Here is a 15,489-nt window from a genome sequence, read left to right on the forward strand (position 1 = left end):
CAGTTTTTGGCAAGAGGGATCTGATTTGGGGACCAGATTTGGGCACCCTCCTCACCCTCGGGGTCAGCCTCAGTGAGTTCCGCATTTTCCAACTGGGCTAGAAGGAGATGGGCACGGCGTTCCAGGTCTGAGCCGGGCATATTGAGCTGTACATAAGCCACCAGCTGCTTGAGGCAGGGAAAGTCAGGGGGCTGGCAGAAGTCCTCAGAGTACTGGTCCAGCCAGGTGCCCAGGATGGAGGAGATGGCACTGGAGGTGGTAAAACATTGTCAAAAAAAAAAAAAGGCCAAGGGACCTCTCCTGTCCACAGCCACCACCCCCTATTGCAGCCTGGGGAAAAGGCAGAGCATAGGTGGAACCCCTTTATCCACTCACTTTTTGAGTTGGTCCTGGGAACCTCCGTCCTGGCCAGAGTAGGGCAGGATGCAGCCATATCTAGAGGGGGCCGTGAGGGCATCACAGGTTCGGTACCTGCTAGGAGCCATGCATTACCGACCAGAAGGTTTGGGGATACCTGTCTGCCTATGTGTTCCCAGACCTAGTGTAATGCACCATGGCCACACTGAGCCCTGCTGATCCTTGACCCAGCCAAGGAGCCAGTAGTCTTCTTCCTTGAATCCTACACGGCAGCAGCCACAGACTCCTTGGCCCCAGCCTTCCTTCCTTCCTTCCACCCCAGGGCAGTTCTGACTCTAGAAGTGGGGAACACATGCAGGACTCACCTTTTGAAGAGCAGGTCGAGGACCTGTTGGGTGGTGGTGAAGGTTCGGTAGGTGCAGAGGAAGATGGTGACATAAGACAGGTCGCTGCCCTGGAAGGCGGGCACCAGGTGCTCCACCAGCCGCTCTAGTGTGCCTGCCTTTACTGTGCGCACCTGGCATGTCTCCAACAGGCTGACAGGTGATTCGTTCTCACACTATGAGGACAGGGAAGCGGCACAGCCAGTAGGCAGGTCAGCAGCAGTCCCGGATGCAGAGAGACCCCCCCACCCATTCCCACATGAACAGAGACCGTCTGGGGTCTCCAAGGAGTATGGGGAGGACCTACCATAGGGCCTTTGGGGAACTGAGGGAGACTAGGAACAAGCCTTTCTCTGCACGGGGTGTGACCCTTCAGCTTAGCAGAATGGGAAGCTGGGATGGTGGGGATTGAGAAGACCACAGAGAAGCAGCCCACAGCAGCAAAGAACTGGCTGGATGACTGTGGGCAGCACTCTGCCTTCTAGAATGTTCCATCCCAGCCAGGCCCCATCTCCTGGCTAGCTGGGTTGAGGGAGGTATGGAGGATGTGGGGGTGAGGAGGTGCCAGACACAGGAGATAGTCACTGCAGAGATGGGGAGGGGGTGCCCACCAGAACTGCCCCTTGACCCTCTGACAAATGTTCTGGATTGATTTGAAACCCAACTACAGTTATGGGAACAAATGCAGCTGGGACATAGTAGGGTGAGCTAAGCCTGTCTGGGGGTGGGGAGAGGAATGCAGGGTCTTGAGGTGGGAGGTCTTAAGGGGGTCTGCCCTTAAGTGTGTGCCTGGCCACACTCACCCCTAGCCAACGCTGACCCCGGGGGGTGCCGTGGTGCGCCTGGACCCTGCGTACGGAGATGGAGTATATGACCCCATTCACCAGCTCCTCGCTGATCTCCTGCGTCGAACTCTGCTAAGACAGTGGGGGGCAGAGGCCAGGAGTCAGAGTCTATTCCCCAAAATTTCCCCTTCCATTGCCTGCTGGCCACCCAGCTTCAGGCAGGAGAAGTGGACCTAGACAAAGGTAGAATTGAGTGGGAACCCTGTCAAATCGGATTCTGTGACTCAGTCATTGCATATGACAGGGGTCCCTGTGTGGCTCAGGCAGCCCAAGGCCTCCCCTGTACCCAGTGTCGGTGCAGCCAGGGGTTCTGACCCGGAAAGCCCCCCCCCCCCCCGTTTCCCGCAACCCCTCCTGGCACAAAGGCCAGGCCTGGTTCCAGGTAGCTGCCCCTGCATGTGTGAGAAAGTAGCTGCCACTGCACTGTCAGCCCAAGGGGCAGGGACCTTGTGGCCCTGCCAAGGGAAGGCCAAGACAAAGTGCCTGGGATCAGGCGGACTACAGTGTGGGAGAGCGTTTTGCCACTCCAGACTCTGGGAAGGGGGTGTCCTCCGGAAGGTGGCTTCCTCTCCCCACAGCAGGAGCCATGGAAATCCCTGCAGCTGACCCGGGAATCAGCCAACAGTTTTCTCAGAAATGCAGGGAGTGAGTGGGGACACGGCCAGGGCTCTGCAGAGCCTGCACTGAGGGAGCACAGCCCCCCTCGCAAGATGTCTAACAGATATCCAAGGGACCAGGCAGCCATGGAGATGGTGGGGCCTGTGGAGCTCACATCTCACCTTGTGCCAGACCCAGACCTAGGGTGACCGCTTAGCTCAAGGGTTCCAAAAGGACCATCAGGCTGGGGGTCCTGGATATGAACCCCCCCAAGTCCACTCCTCCCCTGGTCCCAGTGGGGTCTCAAGGGAGGTCGCCGGGACACACCACCCTGTGCTCCTCCCCCCAAGCTGGCGTGAATAGCGGCTCTGAACACAGAGAGAGAGAGAGAGAGAGAGTGCGCGCACGAGAGAGAATGAGAGCAAGCGGGCCTCACTGGCAGCCAGCAGCTGGCCTGCCCGCCTGGCCGTCATGTGATCCCCAGCCCTGCCCCCACCCCCAAGGGGCCCCTTCTGCCAGCCAGGCAAGGGGGAGGGCAGGAGGCTCAGAGCCACATGGGCCAGAAGGGGCCGTCAGCACCCACGCAGAGATGGGGGGGGGGGCCAATGGGCCAATGGTGGGAATTCACAGACAGTAGCCCCTGATCTGACTAAGGCCAAGGTGTTTGTGTTTGTGTCTGGCTGCTCCTAAGGTGCTCTTGGGGATGGTACAAGGGGGCTGCGTGGTGCCTGGAACCCTCAGGCGCTGTTCTGTGAGGGGTCAGGTCCCTGGGGACACAGTGTCCTGAGGCCTGACTCCCTCCCCACAGACCCCCAAGCTCCAGGCTGCTCACTTGTTATCTCATGTGGTGTAGGTGGTTTGTGTCTACTCCAGGATCATCCTGATGGGAGGGATGCTTTGTCCCCCAACTGTCCCATAATGGGGGCTCAGGGACTGACCCACCCCTTGAAGCGCAGAGGTCCAAGTCCTCTAGGAAGGCACTGGGCATATGGATGTACCCTCCCTGCCCAAGGCCTTCTTACATGGGAAAGCAAGTTGGGTGGGGGAATGAAGTACCACCACCCCTCCAGATGCCCTGAAACACACACTGGCCCAGCAAGGCAGAGGGTAGGAGCTGCAGGTTGGGGTGGGGGTCTACTGAGCCACAGAACTCATCCCTGGGTCCAATGGCCTCCAAGAGCCCAGGACCCCCCAGTAAGGATCTGGAAATGAGGAAGCACAGCTGAGGTGACCCAGGGGCTGGCAGGGAGCTGGGGACCAGGGACTGATAGACTCTGTCCGTCCAGTCCTGACTCATCTCTCTTTTATTTTTTGTTTTGTTTTATGGCCACACCCGGCATGCTCCGAGGTTACTCCTGGCTCTGTGCTCAGAAATCATTCCTGGCAGACTCAGGGGACAATATGGGATGCCAGGGATCAAACCTGGATCCATCCCAGGTCGGCCGCGTGCAAGGTAAACGCTCTATTGCTGTGCTATCTCACTGGCCCTGGCTCATCTCTTGACCAAAGTGCGGTTCTGTCACTTTCATAGGAGCATGCTGAGCTCTGCCACTGGACAGGGGGCCTCCTGGAACCCACGGGCCACTGCCTGGGGCAGCCTGCAAGGGGGCAGAACTCGCCCAGGAGCCTGAGGTCCCAGCATTCCAGAAACTGAAGTTGAGGGACCCAGGTACCTTCTGGTTTGTGGGGTCAGTGTGGGGACCACACAGGATAGTAGCAGCACTACCCCAAACACAGCACTCCCAAGACTTTTCTGACACCCCCCCAAAACTCACCACACTGGTGCCCACATGTAAACCCTGACTGGGCCTGAGACACCCCGCAGAGTCCAGCCCTGGGCAAGCAGGACCAGACACAGATGGGCGAGGATGCCCAGGACCATTGGGGTGACAGGCTCGGCCCTAGGCCAGGCCCACACCTCCACCTCCTTCCTCAGCAAGAAAGCCAGGGAATCCTGAGTTGGTGCAGCAGCCCCATAGAGCTGAATGTTCTTTTTAGGGGCTCTGGACCATTCTTGGAAGTGGTGCAGATGGAGCTGGGGCTTCCTACGTTAACCGCCGGGACTTGGGCCTGGGCCCAGCTCTGACTGCGTGGCCTGGCCAGGACACTCTCGTCCTAAGTGGCGTGGACAGGCCTCTCGGGCCAGGGATGAGGTCAGAGCAGCTCGGATGCTTGTGGGATTCACTCCAGCAGCCCCCACCAGACAGGGTGTGGGGTCTGCACTGATGCTCAACAGTGGAGTCCCATAGGTTACTCCAAGTACCTCCAGGAATAATTTCTGAGTGCAGAGCCAGAAGTAGGCACTGAGCCCTGCCTGGTGAGACCCTAAAATGAACAAAAAGATTGGAGGGCACAGTCTGATGCTCTACAGAAGACAGAGGCGGCAGCCAGCTCATTTAGGGACCCCTGGATCTCTGATCTCTTCTCAGGAGCCCTCACCTGCTCCTGCACCCCATCCCTCTAGCCAGGTAGTTAGGTCCTGCTCCCCATCTCCTGGGTCCTCAGAATGAAGGCAGGAGAAGCCATGGAGCCCTGGGGCCCTCAGTTTCTCCCATCTCCGTGAGGGTCAGAGACACCCCTCTTGTTCCAACCCATCCACAGCCACCCTCGGGTGCACAGCTGGTCATGGCCCAACCCGCCACACCCCAGCTTCGGGCACAGACTAAGCTAATGTTGTTGCCAGTTCCTTGCTTGCTTCATCTGATCAATGGGCCCTTGCTGGTTCCACCCAAACCCAGGTGCTGCCCGTGGGGCCACCCCAGCTCAGCTGTGCCACTGAAGCTCCCCAGGACCCAGAAAAGAGCATTCTCCCTTCCTAACCCCCGACAGTCTCACACTCCAGGCATCCCCTGGGAACAGGCCCTGTGGGTAGCTAAGGCCCAGCCTCCCCTCTCTGAGCTAGTCCCCGAGTGAGTGATGATAACACAGGCCGAGCCGGGCCAGCAGGGGCCAAGCGAGCAACCCCAAAGCAAAGCCCGAGCCAGAAGCACAGGGCCATGTGGGCGGAGGGTGGGATGCGGGGGGTCATGGGGAGGCCAGTCTCTGGGGCTTTCCAAAGCAGACAGGGACCAGATCGGCTCTGGCAGAGGCAGTGAGCAGGAAGCAGCCAGGAGGGACAGCGGCGGCCCCGCCCCCTCAGGGCCCCTGGGAAATGGTCATTGTGTTTGGTTTCCGGCAGTGGCCTCCTCTCTGCTCCTGCCAGGACCCGGCTTTCCTGCGGCCAGTTTCCCCAGCACACCCGGGGTCTGGGCTTGGGGCTGAGGCTGCAGGAGGCCAAGACTCAGAATGGGGGAGTGGGGGGGGGTGTGCTGGTCTGCCTCTCCCAGTCCTCAGGGATGCAGATGGAAAGGAGAGAGAGAGAGAGAGAGAGAGAGAGAGAGAGAGAGAGAGAGAGAGAGAGAGAGAGAGAGAGGGAGAGACAGAGAGAGAGAGGGAGAGAGGGAGAGAGGGAGAGACAGAGAGACAGAGAGAGAGGAGAGAGAGACAGAGAAGAGAGAGGGAAGGAGAAAGAGAGAAAGAGGGAGAGAACCAGAGAGGAAGAGACAGAGGGAGAGAGAGACAGAGAGATAGAGGAGAGAAAGAGGGAGAGAGAAACAGAGAGGAAGAGACAGAGGGAGAGAGAGACACACAGAGAGAGAGAGAGAGAGAGAGAGAGAGGGAGAGAGGGAGAGACAGAGAGAGAGGAGAGAGAGACAGAGAAGAGAGAGGGAAGGAGAAAGAGAGAAAGAGGGAGAGAGAACCAGAGAGGAAGAGACAGAGGGAGAGAGAGACAGAGAGAGAAAGAGGGAGAGAGAAACAGAGAGGAAGAGACAGAGGGAGAGAGAGACACAGAGAGAGAGAGAGAGGGAGAGAGAGAGAGGGAGAGAGGGAGAGACAGAGAGAGAGGAGAGAGAGACAGAGAAGAGAGAGGGAAGGAGAAAGAGAGAAAGAGGGAGAGAGAACCAGAGAGGAAGAGACAGAGGGAGAGAGAGACAGAGAGATAGAGGAGAGAAAGAGGGAGAGAGAAACAGAGAGGAAGACAGAGGGAGAGAGAGACACAGAGAGAGAGAGAGAGAGAGAGGAGAAAGAGGGAGAGACAGAGAGAGAGGAGAGAGAGACAGAGAAGAGAGAGGGAAGGAGAAAGAGAGAAAGAGGGAGAGAGAACCAGAGAGGAAGAGACAGAGGGAGAGAGAGACAGAGAGAGAGAAAGAGGGAGAGAGAAACAGAGAGGAAGAGACAGAGGGAGAGAGAGACACAGAGAGAGAGAGAGGGAGAGAGAGAGAGGGAGAGAGGGAGAGACAGAGAGAGAGGAGAGAGAGACAGAGAAGAGAGAGGGAAGGAGAAAGAGAGAAAGAGGGAGAGAGAACCAGAGAGGAAGAGACAGAGGGAGAGAGAGACAGAGAGATAGAGGAGAGAAAGAGGGAGAGAGAAACAGAGAGGAAGAGACAGAGGGAGAGAGAGACAGAGAGAGAGAGAGAGAGAGAGAGAGAGAGAGAGAGAGAGAGAGAGAGAGAGAGAGAGAGAGAGAGAACACGAGCCAGAGCAGTGAGAGAAACTGCCCTCATCCACAGGCTGGGCCTTCCCAGAACACAAAGCCCAGCTGCTGCCAGACATAATGAAAGGCAGATGAGAGCTGGAGCTGGCTGGCCTTGGCCAGGCACCCCATTCCTTCCTGGGGGTCCTGCTCCTGGTGGAGCTCCGGGTGGAGGAGGGTTGGGGAGTATGTCTGACCTGCCCAACCCCAGAACCTGTGGACCCCAAACATGCTGGGCCGGGGGAATGAAGCCTTCTTTATCCCAGGTCAATGACCCCAATGGATAGCTCTGAAGTAACACACAGCAGCAGAAAACCTCACGGCATAAAGTCATGGGGGACACACCAAAGGGGCTCGATGCTCCTGAGCACCAGAACTTTACTCCTAAGCCTGGCTGTTGGGGATGCACAGTGTGTGTGTGTGTGTGTGTGTGTGTGTGTGTGTGTGTGTGTGTGTGTGTGTGTAAGAGGGGTTCAGCCTGCACCCTACTCTCTCCAGTCTCCCACCCCCACGCACCAGGCAACGAGAACCCCCTCTTGCCACACACCCCAGGAATCCTCGGGGATCCCTCCGAAAGCAGGTGTCAGCACATTTACTCATCAAGCTGGGGTGACTCACACCCCAGGTCCCGTTCCCACCACACTAGCTGTCAGCGAGCGAGCGAGGGACCCTGCCCCCGCTGAGCCACCCCGCAGCCTCCAGGGCTCACCGGTGACACCTCCAGGCGCGGCAGGTCGGGGTCCAGCTGCGTGAAGCTGTGCAGCACCACGGGGCAGCAGGGATCGGGGACGCCCACCTCCAAGCGCACGGCGTCCCACACGCTGCGGCACCGCCGGGAGCCCGGGAACAGCGGCTGCTCGGGGCCACCCGCAGGCCCGGCCGCCTCGGCCCACATGCGCTGCACCATGGGCGGGCTGCCGGCGGTGCGGGCGGCCGGCCGGGCCGCGATTGCCGGGGCGGCGGCGGCGGCCGACACTGCGGGCTCGCGGCCGGGCCCTGCGGTGTCAGCCCGGGGGCGTGCCCTGGTGGTGGGCGTGGCCGACGGTGGGCGGGGCTTGGGCCCTGTGGCAGGCCGGGGGCGTGGCCAGGCCGGGGCGGAGCCTCGGCCCCGCAATCAATCCAGGGACAGGGGCGTGACCAGGACCAAAGCAAGGGGCGTGGCTATCTGGGTGGGCGGAGCCTCTGTCCTACTGTCAACCCGAAGGCGGGGCCACGAGGGGGCGGGGCCCGGGAGTCGCCAGCCCGGTGCGCACGGGTCCCCTGCGGGCTCTGGCTGTCATTTATTTTATTTTATTTTTTGTTTGTTTGGTTTATTGATTCCTCCTGATTCCACGCTCAGAAATCGGTCCTGGCAGGCTCGGGGGGACCCTACGGAATGCCGGGATTCGAACCCCAGGCAAACGCCCTGCCTCCAGGCTATCTCTCTGGCCCTCCCTCCGGCTGTCATTTTTTTTTCCTCCGGCTGTCCTTTAAAGCGAGTGGGAGCTAGTGCCCCGTGCTAGGGTTGCCGGGGTGATCTACTACTAGCGGCGGGTCAGACAGGTCATCTCCGGGATTCTTGTGCAGCCCCTCCCTACCCTGCAGCCCCGGGCGCTGTTGCTTAAGGTCGCCAGTTAAGCAGGCTGTTAGTTCTTTCCCAGGGCCTTTCCCAGGAGGGCTCAGAGCAGGGAGCCCTGGATGAAAGTCAGAACGTTGGGGATCATGGTTGTAGGGTGTAGCTGATGTAGTCGCCCTTTTGTAGGTACCATCTGATTTCAATCTTCAGTGCTCTGAGACAGTGAAGAAATAACAGTTTGGGGTCACGAGGGGGACCCAGACACTCAAGAGACAAAAACTGGTTCCTGGCCCATGAGGGCAGGGCTGTCCAGTGAGCATACCCTGGAGGGCCACAGATAGGAGATTCCTTTGTGGCTTGCCCCCCTGTGCCCCTTCCTTCTGGATACCAGGCGAAGCTTGCCAACAGTGCTGGGAAACACACAGGCTAGAAAGCAGTCGTGGCCTTGGTAAATCCCACCCCACTGAAGCCATGGAGATGTGGGCATGGGTTCCCATGGATGACGCCACCATCTTCTACCCCCAAACCAAACCATACCAGCCTGGTCCTGGGCTGTCTCCAGCAAACCCCAGCAGAGTCAAAGAGCAGGGTGCACAGTGAGAACACCCCAATAAAGAATAGGGGCGTGTGTCCATGCACAGAACAAAGGTGCCTGCTCCACCAAGCCATGGGTCCTTTCTGACAGTGTTTCCAGGGGTTTCAAACTCGAGGCCTATGGGCCGCAAACGGCCCTCCAAACATTTTGTGGCCCTGCCCTAGAGGAATCTTTTTTTGTTTAGTTTTGTTTTTAGTTGTTTGGATCACACCCCCCAATGTTCAAGGCTTACTACTGACTTTGCACTTGAGGATCACCCCTACTTTGCCTCCTGAGGCCCCCAGGTAAATTGAGTTTGAGACCCCTGGTAGGCATTTTCATCCTTTTCCTAAAATTTTCTTTCTTTGGGGAGGGGGTATTTAGGTCACACCTGGAGGCTATCAAGGGTTACTCTTGACTCTGTGCTCAAAAATTGCTCCTGGCAGGCTGGGGTGGGGGGAACTTATGGGATGCCAGGAATTGAACTGGGGTCCATCTGGGTTAGCCTCAAGCAAGGCAAACGACCTACTGCTGTGCTATCACTCCGGCCACTCCTGGAATTTTCTGATGCTTCTAAAATATTTTTATAACCATGCAAATGTTATAAATGTAGGAGTGGCTTGTTTGTTTGTTTGTCTGAATCAAAAGATTCAGAAGCTTCCCTGGAAAAACCCCAGGATCTACTTCCGAAAGCTTCCAGGCCTGGTGGCCAGGTGGGTGTGGTGAAGCTCCAAGACAGATCCTGAACGTGCCAACCAAGGGTTAGCTTGGACGCTGCCCTCGGGCTAGAGGTCTCACAGCTCCTACCCAGCCCCTTTATTGCTCTAGAGAATGGCCCTACCTCTCATTTATTGCAGGGAAACAGGCCCAGAGGCCAAGTGAGGGTGTGTGTGCCTCCGAGGGCACCATTGCCCTGACCTTGAAGGTGCTGGGGGAGGGAAGAGCAAATAGGGGGAAGACTCTTCCATAATTAAACATCCCCCCAGCAGCCTCTCAAGTGACCCTGCACTGTGTTGAGGTCTGGCCAGATCCCTTTCCCTACAAATCCCTCTGGCTTTATCTGCCTTCCTAACAGCCCAAAGCTTCCTGCTCTTCCTGTTCTCCCCCCCCCCCCCAGGGTTCCCCTTGCAACAGGTTGCTCATTGCTCCAGGATCTCAGCTTGCAGGCACTTGTATACATATATGCCACAGGCACGAATGGGCGGCAAGGCAGATACACATGCATATAGGCACGTACACATGAGAATGCACGCGTATAAGACACAAGTACACACCAACAAACATATGCACACACACAAGTATCTCATCTAGGACAGGTCTGCTGACATGCCGGGTCTGAGGTACCCCTCCAGCTCTTTGTCACTGCATAACCAATCCTCTTCACCTCGTCTCCACAGCAGGGTACTGGATTCATGAAGCAGCAAAAGGGGCATAACCTCCCCCCGCCCCCCAGTAACTGCCCATGCTGCCTGGTTCCTGGAAACTTCCTAGATTGGAGGATAAGCCCAAGCATCACAGAGTAAGCTTGCCTGACAGCGGGTACAGGACCCCCACACTATTCTTCCCCCACCACCTATGAACCGTGGTACACCCAGGAGGATGCAGAGCTAGAGAACTGGGAGACTGATTGGAAAATGCTTGGCTCAGATGCTGCAGACACCAGAGCATGAGGGTTCTGAGCAGAGACATTGGGGCGCGGGGAGAAGAGGAACGACTGTAAAAAAAAAATGTTTTAGTTGGTTTTTTTGTTTGTTTTTTGGGCCACACCCAGCAGTGCTCAGGGATTATTCCTGGCTCTGTGCTCAGAAATAGCTCCTGACAGGCTCAGGGGACCATATGGGATGCCCAGGACTGTCCCAAGTTGGCTGCTTGAAAGGCCCTGCCACTGTGCTATTGCTCTGGCCTCCAATGTGAAAAATGTGGGACCCCAGATTGGAGCCATAGCATAGCAAGGAAGGTGTTTGCCTTGCACGTGGCTGACCCAGGTTTGATCTCCAGCTTCCAATAGGGTTCTCTGAGCCTGGTAGGAGTGATTCCTGAATGCAGAACCAGGAATCACCCTGAGTGCTGCGGAGTGTGGCCCCCAAAAGTGTGAGAGTCATTGAGCCACAGGTAGGCAGTCAATGGTTGGGACTGGGGCTTCCATAAATCCAGCTTTAACTGGGATATCCTAACTCATGCAGAGGGTATTCAAGCACCTCTGGCTGGTGTGTAGGCCATACAGCATGTGGCCCTGATCTACATGAGGACAATCAAAGGGGAGAGAAGAAAGCTAGAACAGCTTGGAGGCCACTTGCCTTGCATGCAGCCGACATGGGGTTGATCCCTGGTATTCCACTGTAAGTGATTCCTAGCACAGAATCAGGAATAAGGGACCTGAGTGATATCACAGTGGTAGGGCATTTGCCTTGCATGCGACCAACCCGAGACAGACCTAGGTTTGATCCCCAGCATCCCACATGGTCCCCCAAGCCTGCCAGGAATGATTTCTGAGCGCAGAATGCCTCCTGAGCACCCCCTGGGTATGGCCCAGAAACAACAAAAGCAGAAAGAATCAGGAATAAACCCTGAGCAGTGTCTTGTGAAGACCAAAAACCAAACTGAAAAAATAAACCAGGAAAACAAGCAAGAGTGAGCCTAAGGATGCTGGGAGATTCAGCATGACCCACACCGCTTCCCGCCACTCTCCATTCCAAAAGTGAGGACACGGGCTGCTCTCTGCCATCCCCACAGCCTCAGTGGAGGGCACAGCAAGGCTCGGCCAGGGTCACATGTTTTGCTAGGGTTGGGCTGTAGCCTCCTAGGCTGTGCTAAGGGGCTGGGGCTATGCTTCAGAGGTCAAATAGGAAAAGAGATAGATCTAGCCCTTAGGTGCTTCTTCAGAAGAAGGTCTCAGTGAGGCTCTCCAGTCTTGTCCAAGCCCAGTTGCCCCATTTCCCAGCCCTTTCCCTAGGGGGGATCATCAGCAGGGCTGCTGAGCAGAACCAGGCTGGCCCTGCCTAGTGTGGGCAAAGGAAGCAGACTGCGGGCTGACCCCAGCAAGGGGCCAGGCCAGGTCCAGCCCACACGCATATTTGACTTGGCTGGAAATGATTTGGGAGCCAACAATGAAAGGTCAGGTGGGTCCACAGGAAAATCCAAACTCCCAGCTTCCTCTGGATATGGGTGCATCAAATGTTGTCCCCTTCCTCTGTCTAAACCCCTGCCCTGCACCCCAGTGTCCTGAGTAGCTCCCTGCTGTTGATATGTTTATTTTGGGGGTCACACCTGGCAATGAGCTCAGGGATCCCACCTGCCTGTGCTCAGGGGACCAAACATGGTGGCAGGAAATTAGCCCAGGTCTGCAGTAACAAGACCAGAGCCCTTCCGGCTAGGCTCTGGTTCCAGGCCCACAGTCTAGGGTAAAGGGGTCTCAGACCAAATCTCAGGGTTCTCTTTCTTCCTGCTGCCCTTCTAGACAACTAGAACAACAACAGTCAGAGGGGTCTGGGTCACACACACACACACATTCACACTTACTCATTCACACAAACACACACACACTAATACACACACTATCCCATTCACAGAGACACACACATATATTCACACCTTCACACATATACTATTCATATATACATACTGATATACTCATACACACACACACGCACTCATACTCACATGCACACGTATATACATACACTTACACTCCCAATGACATATACACTCACATACACTCACACACATGTATGCACACACTTCCTGCTGACACCAGACACCAGTTTCACAGACACCAGTCGATTCACACAGCTTCTCCCCCTGCCCCTCACAAGCTGTTCACAGATGTTGACCCAAAGGACCAGTCAGTCAGGGTACAGCACACACATGCCCAGAACAGAGCAAGGTGAGCCCACAGTGCTGCTCAGACACTGAGGCGGACCCTCCATCTTAACCCTGCCAGGCCCCTGTGACCAGGGCTGAACTCTCTGTCTTGGCCTTGGAGAATGGCAGCCAAGAGGGAGCAGTTAAGCCCCCGGTCTGGGTCCTCTCCCTGGACTCCAGTGGCCTTCACCTCACTTCCTGTCTGTCTGTCCATCTGTCTCTGTGATCTATATTTAGAGCCTAGGAGGACACCACCCACCTGCATCCTGGGGCAGCCCTGTGTAGGCAGGTGGACACACCCCTATGGCGCTGACTCACCTGTCCGAGACCCATCCCCGTGACAACATGTCCTGGGAATCCCCGGGTCCCCCTTTGCCCTCCTGGGTGGACCCGAGTCAGGGTATCAGGGACAATCCAGGCAACAGTCTCCAAAGCCCGCCAACTCAACGCTGTGTCTCTCCAGGCAGTGAGGATGTGGGATGCACATGGGACCCAGGAATGGTGGTGGTGGGGCCTCCCTCACTAGAACCCCTGTATGCGGGGTCTCCTCCTACCCCCCACCTTGGGGTGTCCGGGGACACCAGGTCACCTTGACCAACCTGCCCCTCTGAGGGGTCACTCTGCCTTCCTGCTCCCAGATTGCAGGGTCCCACCCAAAGGGGGGTGACTGTGAAAGAAGGACAGAGTTGGGGCTGTCGAGGTGGCGCTAGAGGTAAGCTGTCTGCCTTGCAAGTGCTAGCCAAGAAAGGTCCACAGTTTGATCCCCCAGTGTCCCATATGGTCTCCCCAAGCCAGGGGCAATTTCTAAGCGCTTAGCCAGGAGTAACCCCTGAGCATCAAAAGGGTGTGGCCCTAAAAACCAAAAAAAAAAAAGATGGACAGAGTCAAGACAGGAACAGGACAGGGACAGGACAGAGATAGGACAGAGACTGACCGGGACAGGGATGGAGACAAATGGGCTAGGGAGAGAGCAGAGATAGCATAGAGGTGGCAATATAGGCTGGAAATACCTCCCAGGCCTGGAGCTGGGGGTCGTGCCTATATCTGAAAGGGGAACCGAATAGATGGAGCTGAGGGGTGCTGCCTGCCCTGAGCACCCCTTGGGGACCCGAAACCAGGGATCAGAGCTCAGTGACAGTACAGTGTGAAGGGCATTTGCCTTCCACAAGGTGACTGGGTTCAATACCCAGTATTCCATTTAGTTCCCCTGATCCTGCCAGGAGTGATTCCTAAGTACAGAGCCAGAAGTAACCAATGAGCACTGCCAGGTATGACCTAAAACCAAACTAAAACAACTCCCGCCCCCAAAACAACAGAAATCAGTAAACAGAGCCTTAAGCACAGTCTCCCAACCTGATCCCTATCCTCTATGTGGAAAATCCCTGTGGACAGAGCCATGAGCACAGAACAGCCCCCTACAGCCTGACCCCCCTAGGGAATCCACGTGGACAGAGCCAGAGCGCACAGAGCCCACAGCCCCCACCTGTAGGTGGAGGGGGGGCAGGCGGCATGTCAGCACCTGCAAACCTGCCTCACTCCAAACTCCCTTAACCAGTTCCGACGGGGCTGGAACTCACCTCAGGGGCTGAGGCCGCCGCAGCTGGCAGGGGCGGGGGCCTGTGGGTGGGGGCACGTCGAGCACCAGCCCAGCGCCGGGCGGTCACCACGGACATGCAGGCAAGGAGCAGCCGGACCCTGCGCTCACGGGACCCCACGGGCCGGACATCCCGGGCCATGGCGGGTGGTAGCCGGGCCGGTCTGCCTGTGTGCCGCGTCCCTGTGGCCAGCCAGTGCTAGGCCCTGAGTGCTGAGGCCTGGTGTCACCTGCATGGCTGTCATATTTGCTCCACTGACAGGGCAATCCAGGAATGCCCGTTCAGCCGGGACACACGTCAGCCACATCCGTGGGACGTGCTCGGTCATGTGGACGGTGTGCCCAGCCTTCATTGAGGGTTCCCGGAGGCTCCTAGTGTCAGCAAGGATGAGAAACACGAGGACAGAGCAGGACATGGCTGGGGGAGGATGGGGGGAGGGACGCTACTTCATCCCAGATTCTCTCCAGAACTTTCATCCTACCCACTTCACCCTCATCTCACAAATGATACTCCAATGTACCCCAAAGCACACGGCCGGGGAGAATCTTTCTGGTCTCCAGCCCCCCTTACCCCAAAGCTTTCATTTTACCAGAGACACACAGAAATGACAGACGAGTCCCAAGAAACCTGGGGTCCCTGAGTCCACCGCCTTGCTGAGACCCAGAGACCTCCCCTGACTTCGTTCAGAGCCTGGGGGTGTCCTCAGACCCGGAAAGGCCAGCTGGACCCGGAAAGGCCTCTGTTTCTTACTTTTCTGGGCACTTGGTAGGCTCCAAGTTGGCTGAGCAGGACTTCAAAGGCTGGAGGCCTGGGGGGCCAGGCAGGGACCCTGGAGCTGGCCAGCAGGCACATGGGGTCCCCAGGTGGCTGCGGGGGTGGCTGTGAGCAAGCAGGGCATATGCAGCCCAATCCCCATCCCCTGTGGCTCTGAGCACCTCACATCCTCTTCCGGTGGCTTTGTGGGGTGCGGGGACATGTGGGCAGGGCAGGCAGCCTGGTGATAGGCACGGAGCCAGTTCTCAAGAGCCCAGGGTCCCGCCTCATGGTGTTGGGGCTGGCTTCTCCTCCCCCCCCCCCCCCCCCCGCAGCACAGACCCAGCACAGACACAGGGAAGAGCCCAGGAGAGAAAAGGATCCTGACAGAGCACCTCACCATGCTTTTCCTTCCCTAGCATCACCCAAGGAACCCTGCCCAAAGAGACCCCTTAA

General features: G+C 57.3%; 1 protein-coding gene across 7 annotated transcripts in view; it reads right to left on the reverse strand.

Moving 5' to 3' along the window:
• Nucleotides 1-15,489, reverse strand: part of RALGDS (ral guanine nucleotide dissociation stimulator) — a 32,990-nt gene that overhangs the window by 7,470 nt on the left and 10,031 nt on the right. Inside the window, exons 1-5 of one of the 7 annotated variants that reach the window (XM_049773999.1) lie at nucleotides 15,031-15,184; nucleotides 1,544-1,654; nucleotides 723-916; nucleotides 376-471; nucleotides 56-249 (exon numbers count right to left, since the gene is read on the reverse strand). In XM_049773999.1, the coding sequence (XP_049629956.1) occupies nucleotides 56-249; nucleotides 376-471; nucleotides 723-916; nucleotides 1,544-1,654; nucleotides 15,031-15,132 (697 nt within the window). In that variant the 5' untranslated portion in view covers nucleotides 15,133-15,184. Of the gene's footprint in view, nucleotides 1-55; nucleotides 250-375; nucleotides 472-722; nucleotides 917-1,543; nucleotides 1,658-7,404; nucleotides 7,634-15,030; nucleotides 15,185-15,489 lie in introns of those variants that run through there. The other 6 variants (XM_049773998.1, XM_049773996.1, XM_049773997.1 and 3 more) reach the window with 6 other exon arrangements.

Source organism: Suncus etruscus, chromosome 5 (assembly GCF_024139225.1).
Source record: "Suncus etruscus isolate mSunEtr1 chromosome 5, mSunEtr1.pri.cur, whole genome shotgun sequence".
NCBI classification, from domain to species: domain Eukaryota; kingdom Metazoa; phylum Chordata; class Mammalia; order Eulipotyphla; family Soricidae; genus Suncus; species Suncus etruscus.